Below are 14,898 nucleotides of genomic sequence, written 5' to 3'. Positions count from 1 at the left end.
GCTTTTGCCCCCTGTTGTGTAATTTTTATAAATGGCTAGATAAACATGAAAAAAATAACAGGGTCCAAAGAAAATAAGATTTTGTAAGGAGGTATAAATCCAACACCTTTTCTAAATTACAGAACGGCTGAAAGCAGAGCTTTTCTCTACTTTGATATATGCTAAACTGATTAAAAAATTTAGGGTGGGGGAGCCGGATGTGGTGGCGCATGCCTTTAATCCCAGCACTCGGGAGGCAGAGGTAGGAGGATCGCCATGAGTTTGAGGCCACCCTGAGACTCCAGGTCAGCCTGGGCTACAGTGAGACTCTACTTCAAAAAAAAAAAAAAAATTAGTGTGGAGAAATTCATTTTCCATAATTAGCTATGTGGGGAGGAGATATGTACCCAGACATATATTTGTATTTGTAACCAAGCACTGGTGCTTACAGTGATAGGCTCTAGAAGTCATACAAGTTTCAGGGAGGAGGAAGCAGGCACGTATTAGCCAAAGGGTACAAAGTTCTGGCTATGCAATAAGAATGAGTCCTGGAAATCCAATGACACAGCAGTGTCTACAGTTAACACTCCTGTGTTGTGGACTTAGAATTTTGCTAAGACGGCAGATCTTAAACGTTCTTATCACAAAATTAACAATAGCAACAAGTAAGAGGACACAAGGAAACTTTGGGAGATGGGCTGAAGATATGGTTTAGCGGTTAAGCACTTGCCTATGAAGCCTAAGGACCCTGGTTCGAGGCTCAATTCCCCAGGACCCACGTTAGCCAGATGCACAAGGTGGCACATGCATCTGGAGTTTGTTTGCAGTGGCTGGAGGACCTGGCACACCCATATTCTCTCTCTCTCTCTTTCTCTCTCTCTCTCTCTCTCTCTCTCTCTCTCTCTCTCTGTCACTCTCAAATAAATAAATAAAATATTTAAAAAAACTTTGGGAGATGATAGCTACGCAGCCACAGATTATGGTGATGGTTTCAAAGATGTTATTTATCCCCAGACTGATCCACTTGTTCACATTAGATATGTCCAGTGTTTGCATGTTAATCATACTTCCATGGAGTAGTCTTTCAAAAAAAAAAAAAGAAAGAAAGAAAGAAGATATTTTAATTGACAGCATAGAAACAAATGCAGCTCAGAAATTTACAAATGCATAACTTGCCTCTGATTTCTAATCACAGAGTGTGGCATTGTGTTCTGTCACATGGGCTAGAGAGCCACCTATAACACTAAAGCCCAACTGGGTGAGGTGCTCTGTGCAAGCCTACTGATGGAATGACAGCCACACATAGATGCCACATGCCAGGGACCAACAACTGCAGAAAGCAGCCCTGCTGTGTGACTTGCAGATTGTCATGGTGTAAATATTCCCACTGAGGCTGACTTCCACTTACCCTGGTGTCACTGAACTTGAGATGGGGACAAGCCATGAGCCTGTGAGAGCTGTCTCCAGCACACTGTTGGGTCACTCTTGGTCTTTTTAATCAGACTATGAATTCTTTAAAAATAGCAAATAGCTGGGTAGCATGATGTGAGAATACATAGGCATGGATAAACTACAAACACACTGCTGCTGATTTCGAGCTTTGCTATTAGCTTAAAAACACCTCCAGTCTCTAATGAGCCCATTTGTCAGTTTAAGTCTCCTTGAGTCAACATTGTCTAATGTCATCTCACACTGTCCATACTGGATGAATCAAAAAGGGGAATTCAAGTTTGTGGAAAGTAAAAATAGAGTTGGGGACAGAAGAGCAAACCTTGTGTTGGTGGCTATCTCTTGAACTTGCTGGAGCTGTCCTTGGGAACTCCATGAGGACAGCTGCAAGTATGCATGTGGATCGAGACAGTCTTTGCTTTAGAAACAGGTTTACAAAGCTTCTGGGGTCACTGTATGTTCTGTTCTGAGGAGGCCTCAAAACTTACAGATCTGGAGAATAGTCAACTCCAAAAGGGCCAGATTGTTTGAAATAAAATTAAAAGCATCATGTTAGGAAATCAAAGATACAGGACAAACATATCAATTCTAGACATAGAACTGTGGCTTAAATATAGCTCAGCTGGTAAACAGTCCTCACTTGAAAGATGAAGATTTTTCCGAAGCCATTCTGCTTGTCCTTGTTTCTAGTGTCACTGGAGATGGAGAACAAGTTAGCAGGTAGTTCTGTTTTTATGCTTTGAGGGTCCTGGGTAAAAGATCTCAATGAAGCAAACTTCCCTTATTAAAAGACTTTAACCAGTACTCAGATAGGCCAAGTCATTGTATTAGTTAAGAAACCAAGCCTGAGGTAGAATAGATTCTTAATTCCTGACAAATCAATAGCAAGACTAATTATTCTTTTTTAACAAGATGAGTATCTAGTATCTTCTTATTTCAAATACAGTTAAAAGAAAGAAGGGAGCCTTTCTAAGCATGTCAGCTGACATGTAAACCATCTTAGATATTCAAAAGTGTTGTGTCGTGCATCATATGAAAGTATGCCTTGCTTGATTCAGTTCACTTTATTTTAACATCATCCCTAAGGTCCCTTTTTCATACATAACTCCAATAACAACCCCCAAAAGGCAGTATAAGAACCTTATCTCCACTGTGTCTACTTGGCACCAGTCTGCCCTGACCTTAGACACACACCATTGTTAAGGGTATAACACATTTACATATTTTGCAATAAAACATCAGTTATTTGCATTACTGTGTCAAGTTTTATTTGATTCTTTCACCTAAAAACGACTCATTTTCCTTTCTTGTATTTTAAAAACCAACTACTCTAAGCTTGTTTGAGAATAATCAAAAATTGCCCATTTAGCTAGAAGTCATTTTCTTTTCAAAAGGCAAATGTTATTTAATCTTTCAGCTGTTCATTGTGCCATCATAAATACTTTCTTTTCAGCACAGTTGTGGGGACTGAAATGAGCCCACTAATTGCCTCCCATTTCGACTGACATGTGGTGGTTTAGTGGAAAGAGAACACAGCAGGGAGAAGGAAATAGGAGGCTGAGAAAATGAGAGCTAATTATTTTCACTGCCTCATGTCAGGCTCTGTGTCAGCCTTGTTTTTACAAACTGGAAGGTTTAGCACTAAATAAAACAAACTGGCGTCATGTTTTTATATACTGGCAGTGTCATGGAAGCAGCTGCACATCTCAAAGACAATATAATGCCTGCGTTCGCACGGACACCATCTGACAGACACTGTGAGCCACGGCTAATGAGGATATCACAGTGATGCCAAAGTGAAAGGTGCTGAATTATGTATGACTCTTCATCAGCGCAGCAACGGTCCTGTACATCATTATGAGACATTGTTTTGCTGAAGAGATTAAAACATTCTTAGTTCCAGACCCTGCAACCTATACGCACTGAAAGAGGTTATTAATGGAATTTTTAGGGAGAGTTTCTTGTGGATTTCTTTGGGGTTGAAAAAACAAATCTCATGGGACAAAGCCATGGTGGGTCGTGACACTGTATAGATAAAGAAGAGAAGCAAATTAACCATACTTGTATTATCTTCCCTTTAAAGGCAGCATGATAAAACATAGTGGAGCCGGGTTACACTTAATGATAAATAACCCAGGTGCTGTCACGGGATGCGCCACTCTCCTGCCTTTAACGCAGCAGGTTCCAGCAGCTGAGCTGGATAATGGCGGCGCATGTAAAGGCACCTTCTGAGCCCCCACCATCAGCATCTCCCCACTTCCAGTGCCAGCATGACCAATATTTTTATCGTATTTTTTAATTTTCATCTGGCGTTACTTCTTATCTTCACACCAGCCAGTTACTTGCTACGACGACCCCCCAACTCCCCACTCGGAAATCTTGAAAGTTTATTCTGACTAGGCTCCAGCTAGCTCATGTTTTAAGCTACTTCCTCAGTGCGGGCCTTTTTGCTAGCACCCTGAACATTCTTAGGTGATTTGGGGCTTTTCTCCATTTGTGGAGAGAGAAGAAAAGGCAGGAACATGAAAGCCAGTATATCTAAGATTACACTTAACGTATCCAGGATTTGAATTCCAGTTCCACGGGGCTGAATGACGTGGTAACATGGATCTGTCCAGTACCCAAGCCTCAGTGTCTCTATCTATAAAACAAGGACAGCATTCTCTAAAATAAGGTTAGACTGTGAGGCTTCCATAACACAGACTGATCTCAAAAACCTGACGCCACACACACACACACACACACACACACACACACACACACACACACACCAGCAGCCCTGTACAACTTGACCTGTGGGGACAAATCAGAACAGTGACAACCTCTGGATAGGGCAAGGGCTTGCCGGGGAAAGGAAGCTTTATGGAGAACTGGAAGTGTCTTGCTTCTTTTGTTGACTATGCAGGTATATATACTAGTCAAAATTCCCTGACCTATACACGTAAAGTCTGTGTGTTTTATTACATGCACATTACCTCAGTAAGAATGTACATGAAGTTGTCCTTAATGGTTGTGACCTTCAAGAAAAGATAATTTGAGCCAGGCATGGTGGCACATGCCTTTAATCCCAGCACTCGGGAGGCAGAGGTAGGAGAATCACTATGAGTTCGAGGCCACTCTGAGGCTCCATAGTGAATTCCAGGTCAGCCTGGACTAGAGTGAGACCCTACATTGAAAAAAAAAAAAAAGAAAAGAAAAGAGAAGATAATTTATAAAGGTCTGACAGCCAAATTTTGGGGTCTGTTTTCTTCTGAAGTATCCCAGATGACCTTGGTCTTAGGTTTATTCTGAAGATTTATCTACATTGTTGGTAGTTCCAATCAAATTTTGGTAGGAGGAAAAAATAAACAGAGTATTATCTCTGAATTTGCCCCAAATTTTTTTTTTTTATTTTATTTATTTGAGAGTGACAGACACAGAGAGAAAGACAGATAGAGGGAGAGAGAATGGGCGCACCAGGGCTTCCAGCCTCTGCAAACAAACTCCAGATGCGTGCGCCCCCTTGTGCATCTGGCTAACGTGAGACCTGGGGAACCGAACCTCGAACAGGGGTCCTTAGGCTTCACAGGCAAGCGCTTAACCACTAAGCCATCTCTCCAGCCCCAATTTACCCCAAATTTTAAAGTTTAATTTTTTTATTAATTTATTTGACAGAGAAAGAGGGAGAGAGAGAGAGAGACAGAGAGAATGAATGGGCGCACCAGGGCCTTCAGCCACTGAAAATGAACTCCAGATGCATGCGCCCCCTGTGTATCTGGCTAACATAGGTCCTGGGGAATTGAACCTGGGTCCTTTGGCTTTTCAGGCAAGCGCCTTAACCACTATGCCATCCATCCAGCCCTAAAGTATAATTTTTATGCTATCTTGAGCATTTCTTCTATTTGGAAAATCAACTTCCATCTTGATTATTCCTTTTATTATGTTCTCTTTTCATTACTTTCAATTTTCCTCCTTTATTTCTGGAGAGAGAAGAGATATCTGTTGGCATCACTTGAACTAGTTTGGAACTCCAAAGAATTTTAAGCAGCTTGTAAAGTGTACAATAGTAATTTCTCACAAAGAGATAGTTTAGTACTAACTGAGTGTTGTTTGGGATTTTATCTTCAGAGAGTAAGAAGTTCTGTTTTAGTTGGCCCGTAATCTTAATTCAGAAAATATTTCTACATAATTGACAATCCTAAGTTTTGTCTCATCCTCCAAGAGGTATACACTTGCTCCTAAAATTACTCAGATATTTCAACAGTTGTTCAGAAGAATGTTCATGTCTCAGGCACCTAGTAGAAGCATTTACTTTTCACTAGATTTCAATGCAAAAATTTCCTTCTCAACAAAAATCCCTTAGGTATTACAGAAAGGCACATATTCTAGCTAGTGGAAAGCTTCAAGTAAGTGAGTTTTGCTACCACAAGCCCCAGCAAAAAAAAAAAAGATTCACAGCACTCAACTGTTCTGCTAAGCTTAGGGCTTTTTACCTATAGATTAATGGGAAATGGTCCATAGAGAGCTATATCAGGGTGCACCAGCAGTGTGCATGTCATCTTGGATAATCTAGTTACAAAATAAAAGCCATGGGGCTGGGCGTGGTGGCACACGCCTTTAATCCCAGCACTTGGAGGTAGTGGTAGGAGGCTTGCCGTGAGTTCAAGGCCACCCTGAGACTCCGTAGTGAATTCCAGATCAGCCTGTACTAGAGTGAGACCCTACCTCAAAAAAAAAAAAAAAAAGCCATGGGTAACCAGGACCTGTCACCCAGATTTTGCATCTACAATGAGAGAGCAACTGGTTGTCCTAGGTTTGGATGGGAGAAGTCACATGCAGCCACAAAACCAGTAGGGCTAGAGGAAAATGAATCAGGTAGTACTATATGTAATGATCTTTTGCAACAGTGGAAGAAAATGTGCTACATCAAATGTCATAGAGACAGTGTTTTATCTCTGCTGTGGATCCTTTCAATTTAGTTCACAGGGAGAATTTAGACTATTTGCAAGTTTGGCCTCCTACATTTACTATGTACGGTAAGAGTCCTGGTGTAGTTGCTTGTCCTTTTGTTAACCTATAACAAGGAAAACTTCCAAACTTAGAAAAGATCAAGGAGAAATGCCTTAAGCTGGATAGGAAAAGATACCCCGGGATCTGTGTAACATAGGATTGAATCCCAGCTGCTGGGAAGTGGTAGAGCCTTTAAAGGGATGGGCCTGGCTCCCGGGAAGACTTCAAGTCATTGCAGCCATGCCCTATAAGGAGACTGTCGGGTCCCAGTCTCTCTTCCTCGCTCCTTCACTCCCTGGCCATGACATAAGTAATTTGGCTTCACCAGAACGCCCACCATGATGTGCTGTCCTGCCACAGGCCCAAAATTAATGGGACAGCCGAACATGAATATGAACCCTCCAAAACTTAGAATCAATATAATCTTTTGCTCTTTATAAGTTAATTATCTAGGTATTTGCTATAATAATGAAAACTTACAGGAAACCTGCTTCTCAAAGCAACAACAGAGATCACAGTAGTTCAAATCTAAAAACCCACGACTTGTGACTTTTATAGTTTCAGTCATATTACTCTCATCTCTCTGTGTTCCCTTATCAAGATGACGCTCAGGATGTCAGTCATTTCATAGCCACTCTACCCCAGACATCTTCTGGTTCTTTTTTATTTTTTTTATTTATTTTATTTTATTTTGGTTTTTCAAAGTAGGGTTTCACTTTAGCTCAGGCTGACCTGGAATTCACTATGGAGTCTCAGGGTGGCCTCGAACTCATGGTAATCCTCCTACCTCTGCCTCCCGAGTGCTGGGATTAAAGGCGTGCGCCACCACGCCCGGCTAATCTTCTGGTTCTTATTAGCAGAGTTGTATCATGATCTATTGATATAAAGAAGGGCTAAGTTAGTTTTATATAACCCACCTATGGAAGACAGTAGCACATTCCTTCTATTATTTACTAAAGCCCGTCACTGTTATGCCACCTCTTAGCTGTACTTCCTCCTTTGCTCCACACTGGTCCCTGTGGATCCCCAGGCTCTGACCCCACCTGCCTGCCCTGGCAGGATCACGTCTAGACCTCTCTTTGCATCTTGCTGCCTATCAAAGCTCCCTTTTCCTCAGTCCCACTCTCTTATATCATTGCTGGGTGGCAAGCTAGTGAATCTGTGTTGGTAACTAGATTGGGGAAAGAAAAAAATCATTACTCCTTCCTAAACTCCTAAGTGACTTCTGACACAATGTGTGTTGTGTCACTTAATCACCACAATGACCCACTTGTACATAATACAAGGTACAGAGCTGGGTGTTGACAGCACAGGGTGTCTGTTATCCCCGAAATGGAGGCAAGAGGATAAGGAATTCAAGGCCAGCCTCAGATACATAGCATGTTAGCCTGGGCTACATGAATCTTTGTCCTAAAACAAAACCAATAATAGTAGTACACAGCTGTAATCCTAGCTTGGGGGACAGAGGCAAGAGGATTATAGTAGGTTTTGTATAAGTTACTTTCTCACTGCTGGGATAGAATAAAGAAAGGGTTGGCTTGGGGCCTATGTACTCAGACCAGGCAAAGACAACCAAAATCTATCCACAAGACAAGAAAAGATAGCTGACTCCTGGCAGGAGGTGACTCACCCTTGCACATCAGCCAGGTGAAACCACAGAGAAATTGGCAAGATGAATGAGAGCGCTGCTTCCACAGCTTGCCTGACAACCTGCACCAGGGTGATGGAGACAGACACTGAGGAGACTCAAAGTGCACCAAAGCTCAAATCCAGAAGCTGCTGAGAGCTCAACACTAAAGTACCCTTAAAACACACCCCACCACGGCTCCAGGAATGTTGCAGAAGAGGAGGGCAGAAAGATTGCAAGAGCCACAGAGTGGGAGGGAATATTCAGAGGTATTGCCCCCCCGAGACACACACACAATGACTGACTGCTGTTCTCACAACTCATAACCCACAACCCCATGGTGAACACTAGCAATCCCACTGAAGAGGGCCCTCAGTGGGGGCAGGGAGGAGGGGAATGATGACACCAACACATGATGTGTCCATACAAACTTTCTACTTAGTGAAAATAAATAAATAAAATATTTTCATTTTTAAAAAAGAAAGGGTTAATTTTTCATATTCTAGCCTTGGTAGGAAGTTTTTATGGGGAAAGTATGGCAGGAACAGGAAGCCAGTGTCACATCAGCATGCCAGCAGGGAGGAATTTGAGAGAGGGATGAATGCCAGTGCTCAGCCAGCTTTCTCCTTTCCGTGTAGTCCAAGGCTCCCAGACCAGAACACTACCTACCGTTAGGGTGGGTCTTACCATCTCAATTAAACTAACCTAGAAAACCACTAAGAGACATGCCAAGAGATTTGTTTCTGTGCGGATTCTAAATCCTGACAAGCTGACAACCAGAGATTGACTATTACAAGGTTTGAGGCCAGCCTAGTGAACATAATTGAGTTTTTGGCCACCAGAGTGCAGAGCTAGTTGACTCTGCCTCAAAAGAGCAAAAAAAAAAAAAAAAAAAAAAAAAACAGATTAAGTTTGTATGTATGTCTAATAGACTCAGGTGTTTTATGAAAGTTTTGTCTCCCACTGCCTGGCTGGAGGAGATGTCACTGGGAATGGATACTGGGATCCAGCCCTAAGGTGTTACTAAGGGTGGATCTGAATTCCAGTCCAAAGGTGTGCCGACCAGTCTGAGCTCTGTCTTGGTCCCTGCTGTTTTGCTGCTTGCTTGTAATACTGGCTGTTTGGTGGTGTCTCTCTGTGTGGATCTGTGAAAGGAGGTCAGCCTCTTCAGCCATGATGGAACTCCCCCTTGACCTGTAAGCTGAAATAAACCCTTCCTCCTATGAACTGTGTCTGGTTTGGATGCTCATCCCAGCAACAGGGAACTGTCTACAACAGATTACATAAAATGTCTATATTTAGGCAAAAAAAAAAAGCTAGCTTTTCAGAGGCCAACTTTCACCATTCCAGGAGCAATAATTAATGTGCTTTCTCTCTCCATGTACTGTTGCAACCAATAAAGGATGTTTTGTACTTTAAAAAAAAAAAAGAAAGAAAGAAAATAAAAGAAAACTAAATCAGGTAGTGAGACTTTAATTTTGTGGCCTTTTACCTTGGCCCCTCCCCATTTTCCCATATATAATCTTTTTACATGTTTTCATTTTAATAGGAACCATCAGGGTCTTAAACCAGTTGAGTGAACAAGTACATTTCAGGCAGCCAAGGGAGGTAGTTTTGGGAAAGGAGCTTATTGAATTCCATAGGCTCTCTCAGAACCCTGAACTTCTAGCATTTGATTGGTTTGTTCCTGTCAAGATTGAGTGTTGTTCACAGACACCAAGGTCACTCTTGAATATCTCTCACTCAAAATCAGCACTTGTCATTTTGTAACTCACATCAAGACAAAATCAATACCTGCCTACTTTGGTAAACTGAATGGCTTGTAAGTCAGAGCCTAAAATCTCACTACTTGTCCCTATCACTGTCAAGGTACAAACAGTTTACAGGTAGTATGCTTGTGATTTCCTACTTTTTGTGATGTCATTGATGATGTAGTTTTGTTTTTTTTTTTTCTTGAGACATAGTCTCATGTAGCTGACCTCAAACTCTTCCTCCTAAGTACAAGGATTTATAGGCATTAACCACTATACCCAGCTTGATGGCATAATTCTCATTATGAAGAATCTTTTCAGCAATTCATTGGTTAAGAACTTATTACAGGACAGGTGTGGTGATGCATACCAGCACTTGGGAGGCAGAAGTAGGAGGATTGCCATGAGTTCGAGGCCACCCTTAGACTACATACTGAATTCCAGGTCAGCCTGGGCTAGAGTGAGACTCTACCTTGAAAAACAACAAAAAAAAAAAAAAAACATTTACATAACATCTCAACCCCATTTGTGTTCTGTGTAACTCAGTATCCATTTGTTTCATCCTGGTAATTGTGAAAAATTCTTACTGGCAACTTGTGACTAGTTGACAAAAATGCCAAGGATATCATAGGTTAATTAGATACCAAGTAGGATTTAAGGAATTCCATTTGCTCTACTTGTGGACTGCTTTTCTTAACTAGGTAAAAATGGCATCATAAATGCTCTGAATCCCTAGGAGTTATGTCAAGGCATTGGCAAATCAAGTTAAACGCTTATGAGATATTAGAACTATCTATTCTCTTTCTGGCTCACCTAGCTTTGTAACAAGCACTACCTACCTTTTAACAAAGTGGCCAATGCCCCCTTGTCTCGTATAGCTTCCTGGATGATAGTTTCATTGCTTCTGTAGCTGCCTTCCTTTATGATTCTGCTAAGAGTCTTTCAAGGAAGAAGAAGAGGAAAGCAAAACTTAAAAACTAAGAGGGCAATAGCCCTGTTATTTGGTGTTCCTCCAAGTCGGACTTTGGGGAGCAGGGAGCAGTTGGCCTCATGAATTTTTGGTTGTATAATGAAATCTCTGGGCCTGCTCCCTCCTGCCTGTTGTCAACAGCTCATCTGATTAGTGGAGCTTGGCAAAGCCGTCCAGTCTGCCCAGCCCCATTCTCTTCTGACTGTCTCCCATGAGGGCCTACTCCACTTTGGAGTCAGACAAACCTTGCATAGTTATAATACCGCCGCCACCACTGCCGGCCAAGAGACTGCAGGGAAGCTCCTTAATCTGCCTGAGCCTCATTTTCCCCATTAATCTAAAGGGAAAATAGACCTGATTTGCAGGATTATGATGAATGTCAAATAAAATGACATGATGGAAGTACCCAGCAAAATACCTACAAGCAAAGTGAGCACTCCACCGATGTGCTTCCTCCGTAAGCCCTATCTGAAAACCAAGTGGTTCCAACACTGTGAAGCCACTCAGATTTGGAGGACATCATGGAGAGTTACAACTGTCACTGAGGAGAGGCAGTAGGGTTTTGAGACAGAGAAGAGGGAATCCAGGACATTTACATATGGTCCAAAGTCTTTTTTTTTTTTTTTTTTTTTTTTTTTGAGGTAGAGTCTCACTCTAGCTCAGGCTGACCTGGACTTAACTATGTAGTCTCAGGGTGGCCTCGAACTCACAGTGATCCTCCTTCTTCTGCCTCCTGAGTGCTGGGATTAAGGGCGTGCACCACCACATCTGGCTTGGTCCAAAGTCTTTTGACTGTGGCTTTTACTAATACAATTCTCAAACTTGACAGTCAAAAAAAAAAAAAATAGTAATTAGGGGGCTGGAGAGATGGCTTAGCAGTTAAGTTGCCTGCCAGCAAAGCCTATTGGCCCAAGTTCGATTTTCCAGTACCCGCATAAGCCAGATGTACAAGGTGGTGCATATGTCTGGAGTTCATTGGCAGTGGCTGGAGGTCCTGGCATATCCATTTTCTCTTTCTCTCTCTCTTTCAAAAAATAGTAGTTAAGCTGGGTATAGTGGTGCGTGCCTTTAATCCCAGCACTTGGGAGGCAGAGGTAGGAGGATCACTGTGAGTTTGAGGCTAGCCTGAGACTACATAGTGAATTCCAGGTCAGCCTGGGCTAGTGAAACCCTACCTCAGAAAAACAAAAGTAAATAAATAAATAAAAGTAAATTCAGGCTGGAGAGATGGTTTCATGGTTAAGGCACTTGCCTGCAAAGCCAAAGGACCCAGGTTCGATTCCCTAGGACCCACGTAAGGCCAGATGCACAAGATGGCATATGTGTCTTGAATTTGCAGTGGCTGAAGGCCCTGGCCCACCCATTCTTTCTATCAGCCTCTTTCTCTCTTTCACTGTCAAATAAAATACGATAATACTTAAAATAAATAAATAAAATCATCTCTCTTAAAGCCACTTATTCCAACCACTTCTTTGAAGAAGCTATGTTTCAGAGAAGCACAGATGTAACACCAGGCCTCATCTTGCTCAGTTATTCTAGGGTTCCTGATATGTGCTCTGTAACAGCGGCTCCAAAACAAAGAAACACTGGGAGATTCGTCAGTTCTCTGTGACTGATGCCATTTTGCTGGGTAGATCTTTTCTTCAGCTCACAGGCTCATCTTGCAAATGCAGCTGGGCACAGGTAGCTCCCTTTGTGTCAGGAGCCTCGCCTAGTTCTACAGTTCCTCCAGAGGCTCTCCGACACTGTTAGGCTCCTGGCTTCTGGTTGAAGCCAGCAGGATTTCAACTGTCTGCGCTTGCTCTAAGGGAACATTCCAGATCTACTTTTTCAGGCAAGTGTGTTCTAGTTTCAGCATGTCCGTTGCTCCATGCACTACCCTGGATCTCTCAACCCTTCATTCTGTAAAAAACATGAAAGACAATGTGAATTTATGGTCTAGGGGTCAAAATTTAATTGTATACACTGTTTATCCTCCAATGTTTTGTTACTAAATTCTTTACATAGCATGTTGAAAACACTTTATAGCAAGCCCTCATATTTCAACTCCTACCATTCAATCACTAACATCTTACTGTTCTGCCTTATTGCTTACCTAGCTCTCCAGCCATCTGGCAATCCTTATTTTATGATACATTTTAAAGTAATTTGCAGAGTCAGTATACTTGCTCCTAAATACTTCAGTATACTAGAATTCAATAAGAAATGTGCAATCCTTCATACACATCCTATGGGTTTTGACAGATGCACACACCTGTGTTAATGCTGACTGGTACCAACAGAACACTCCTACCCAGAAAGTTCCTTCACACTCTTTCCAGTAAATCTCAATCTGCAGAAGCAGGCATGCTTTTGAATGTTTTTCTATTATAGATTAGTTTTGTTTAGAATGTCAGAAAAAAAAATGAATCATTAATATTTTCTTATGCCTGTGTAATACTTCTTTTACTCACTATGTTTTCAGTGACACACATGTTGTGGCAGGTATTGGTAGCTTGTTTCTTTCTATGGTCCATTCTGTGAATATACCACAATTCATCTTTTCTCTTTTTGATACACACCTGCCCAAGCTTTTGTTTGATATTGTTGTTGGTGGTGGTGTTTTATGATAAAGCTTCTAAGAACATTCTCACATAAGTCTTTTCTCTTGTGTAAAAACCTCTACAAGTAGAATTTCTGAGTCATAGAAATAGGCTTAGTTTTATAATTGCCCAAAACTTTTATTTTCTGAAGCAGTTACTGTATTAACATTCCTACCAACAATGCATGAGCATTCCAGTAGCTCCAAACCCTAGCCAACATTTGATGGTATCAGCCTTAGCCACTCTCGTAGGTATGTGATGGTGACCCATGGCGATTTTAATTTGCGTATGCTTGGTAACCAATGATGTAGAGCACTTTTTTATCATATAGGAGTATTATTGTAAATTTAATTAATATACCATCATTTAAAAATTAAGTGGTTTCACATAAGAATCCTGATTTCTAGCATTCTGTGAAACACTAAAGGATGTAGCAAACCTGGAGTCATATTCCCACATAGGAACCATCAGTCAAAACTAGGCAGGGGCTGTGCTTTAAGATAACTTCTCTTCAGCTCTGGAGTCTCTAACCTTCCCATTAACTCCCCAGTTGTCACATGCCTCGTGTCATCACGTTTGCAGTGTTGTTTTCTTCCTTGTCAAGAAGAAAATGAGCTGTTCTTTAATCCATATCATTATCAGTTCTGGGAAAATAGAAGGAAGATCAAAAGGGATTCATGGTTCAAAATAAAGAAGCCAACATATTTTTGAAGCAATGAGAAACTACCCCTGTAATGTTAAATCTGTAAATTAAGTGGATTTGTACTGAAAGGTCATGCCTTAAGGTCCTAAAATATAACTGCCTGGCTTTACTCATTTTTATTTTCTGCCTGGTCCTTTTAGGATTTTGAGTTGTGACTACCACAATAGAACACTTGAGCTGATAAATTATGTCCCAAGGCTCCACTAACTGGAGGTTGTTTAGATATATAAAGGGATCTAATGCCACACACTTTTTTTGAAAAAGGACAAATAAAACACTCCTATGCTACTTCATTTAAAATAGGTTGTATGTTATAAAACATTGAAATGAAAAAAAAAATTGTTTCCCTCTCTCAATTCTATAATTTTGCTTTTAATTCCAGGATTGTAAGTGGAAAATGTATATGGAGATGGATGGGGATGAGATTGCAATAACCTACATAAAAGATGTGACTTTCATCCTGAGCCTCCCTGATGCAGAGATTCTGAAGATGACAAAGGTAAGGCTCTATTTACAGCTTAAAAGCTTTTCTACATTCACAGATCTCAAACAAAGACATTAGAATACCCCAGCAGTGGGCTTTTGTGCTTGTGGATGCTCACATCAGCTCAGCCTCCCTCGAGCTGGCTGCTGAAAGGCACATTTTATTTAGCAGATTGAGAAGATAATGGTTTTTTGTTAAAATTTCATTTATGCTGTGTTCACTAAAAAAAGCACTGCAAAAAAAAGTATTTAATTAAAAAAATAAAACCCTCTGTATTTCTTTATGCTTTGTCATTTATTTATTGAAAGAAAGAAAATGTTATCAATGAAACTATTTCAAATTTGGATTGTTTTAAACTTTAGAA

General features: G+C 41.1%; 1 protein-coding gene across 5 annotated transcripts in view; it reads left to right on the top strand.

Moving 5' to 3' along the window:
- Window positions 1–14,898, top strand: part of Map3k20 (mitogen-activated protein kinase kinase kinase 20) — a 188,993-nt gene that overhangs the window by 159,313 nt on the left and 14,782 nt on the right. For 4 of the 5 annotated variants that reach the window (XM_045146950.1, XM_045146949.1, XM_045146948.1 and 1 more), the window contains exon 17: window positions 14,433–14,549. In XM_045146950.1, the coding sequence (XP_045002885.1) occupies window positions 14,433–14,549 (117 nt within the window). Of the gene's footprint in view, window positions 1–3,111; window positions 3,236–14,432; window positions 14,550–14,898 lie in introns of those variants that run through there. The other variant, XM_045146951.1, reaches the window with a different exon arrangement.

Source organism: Jaculus jaculus, chromosome 4, assembly GCF_020740685.1.
Source record: "Jaculus jaculus isolate mJacJac1 chromosome 4, mJacJac1.mat.Y.cur, whole genome shotgun sequence".
Classification (NCBI taxonomy): Eukaryota; Metazoa; Chordata; class Mammalia; order Rodentia; family Dipodidae; genus Jaculus; species Jaculus jaculus.
The sequence above is the reverse complement of the archived record's forward strand: the minus strand, read 5'-3'. Positions and strand labels throughout refer to the sequence as shown.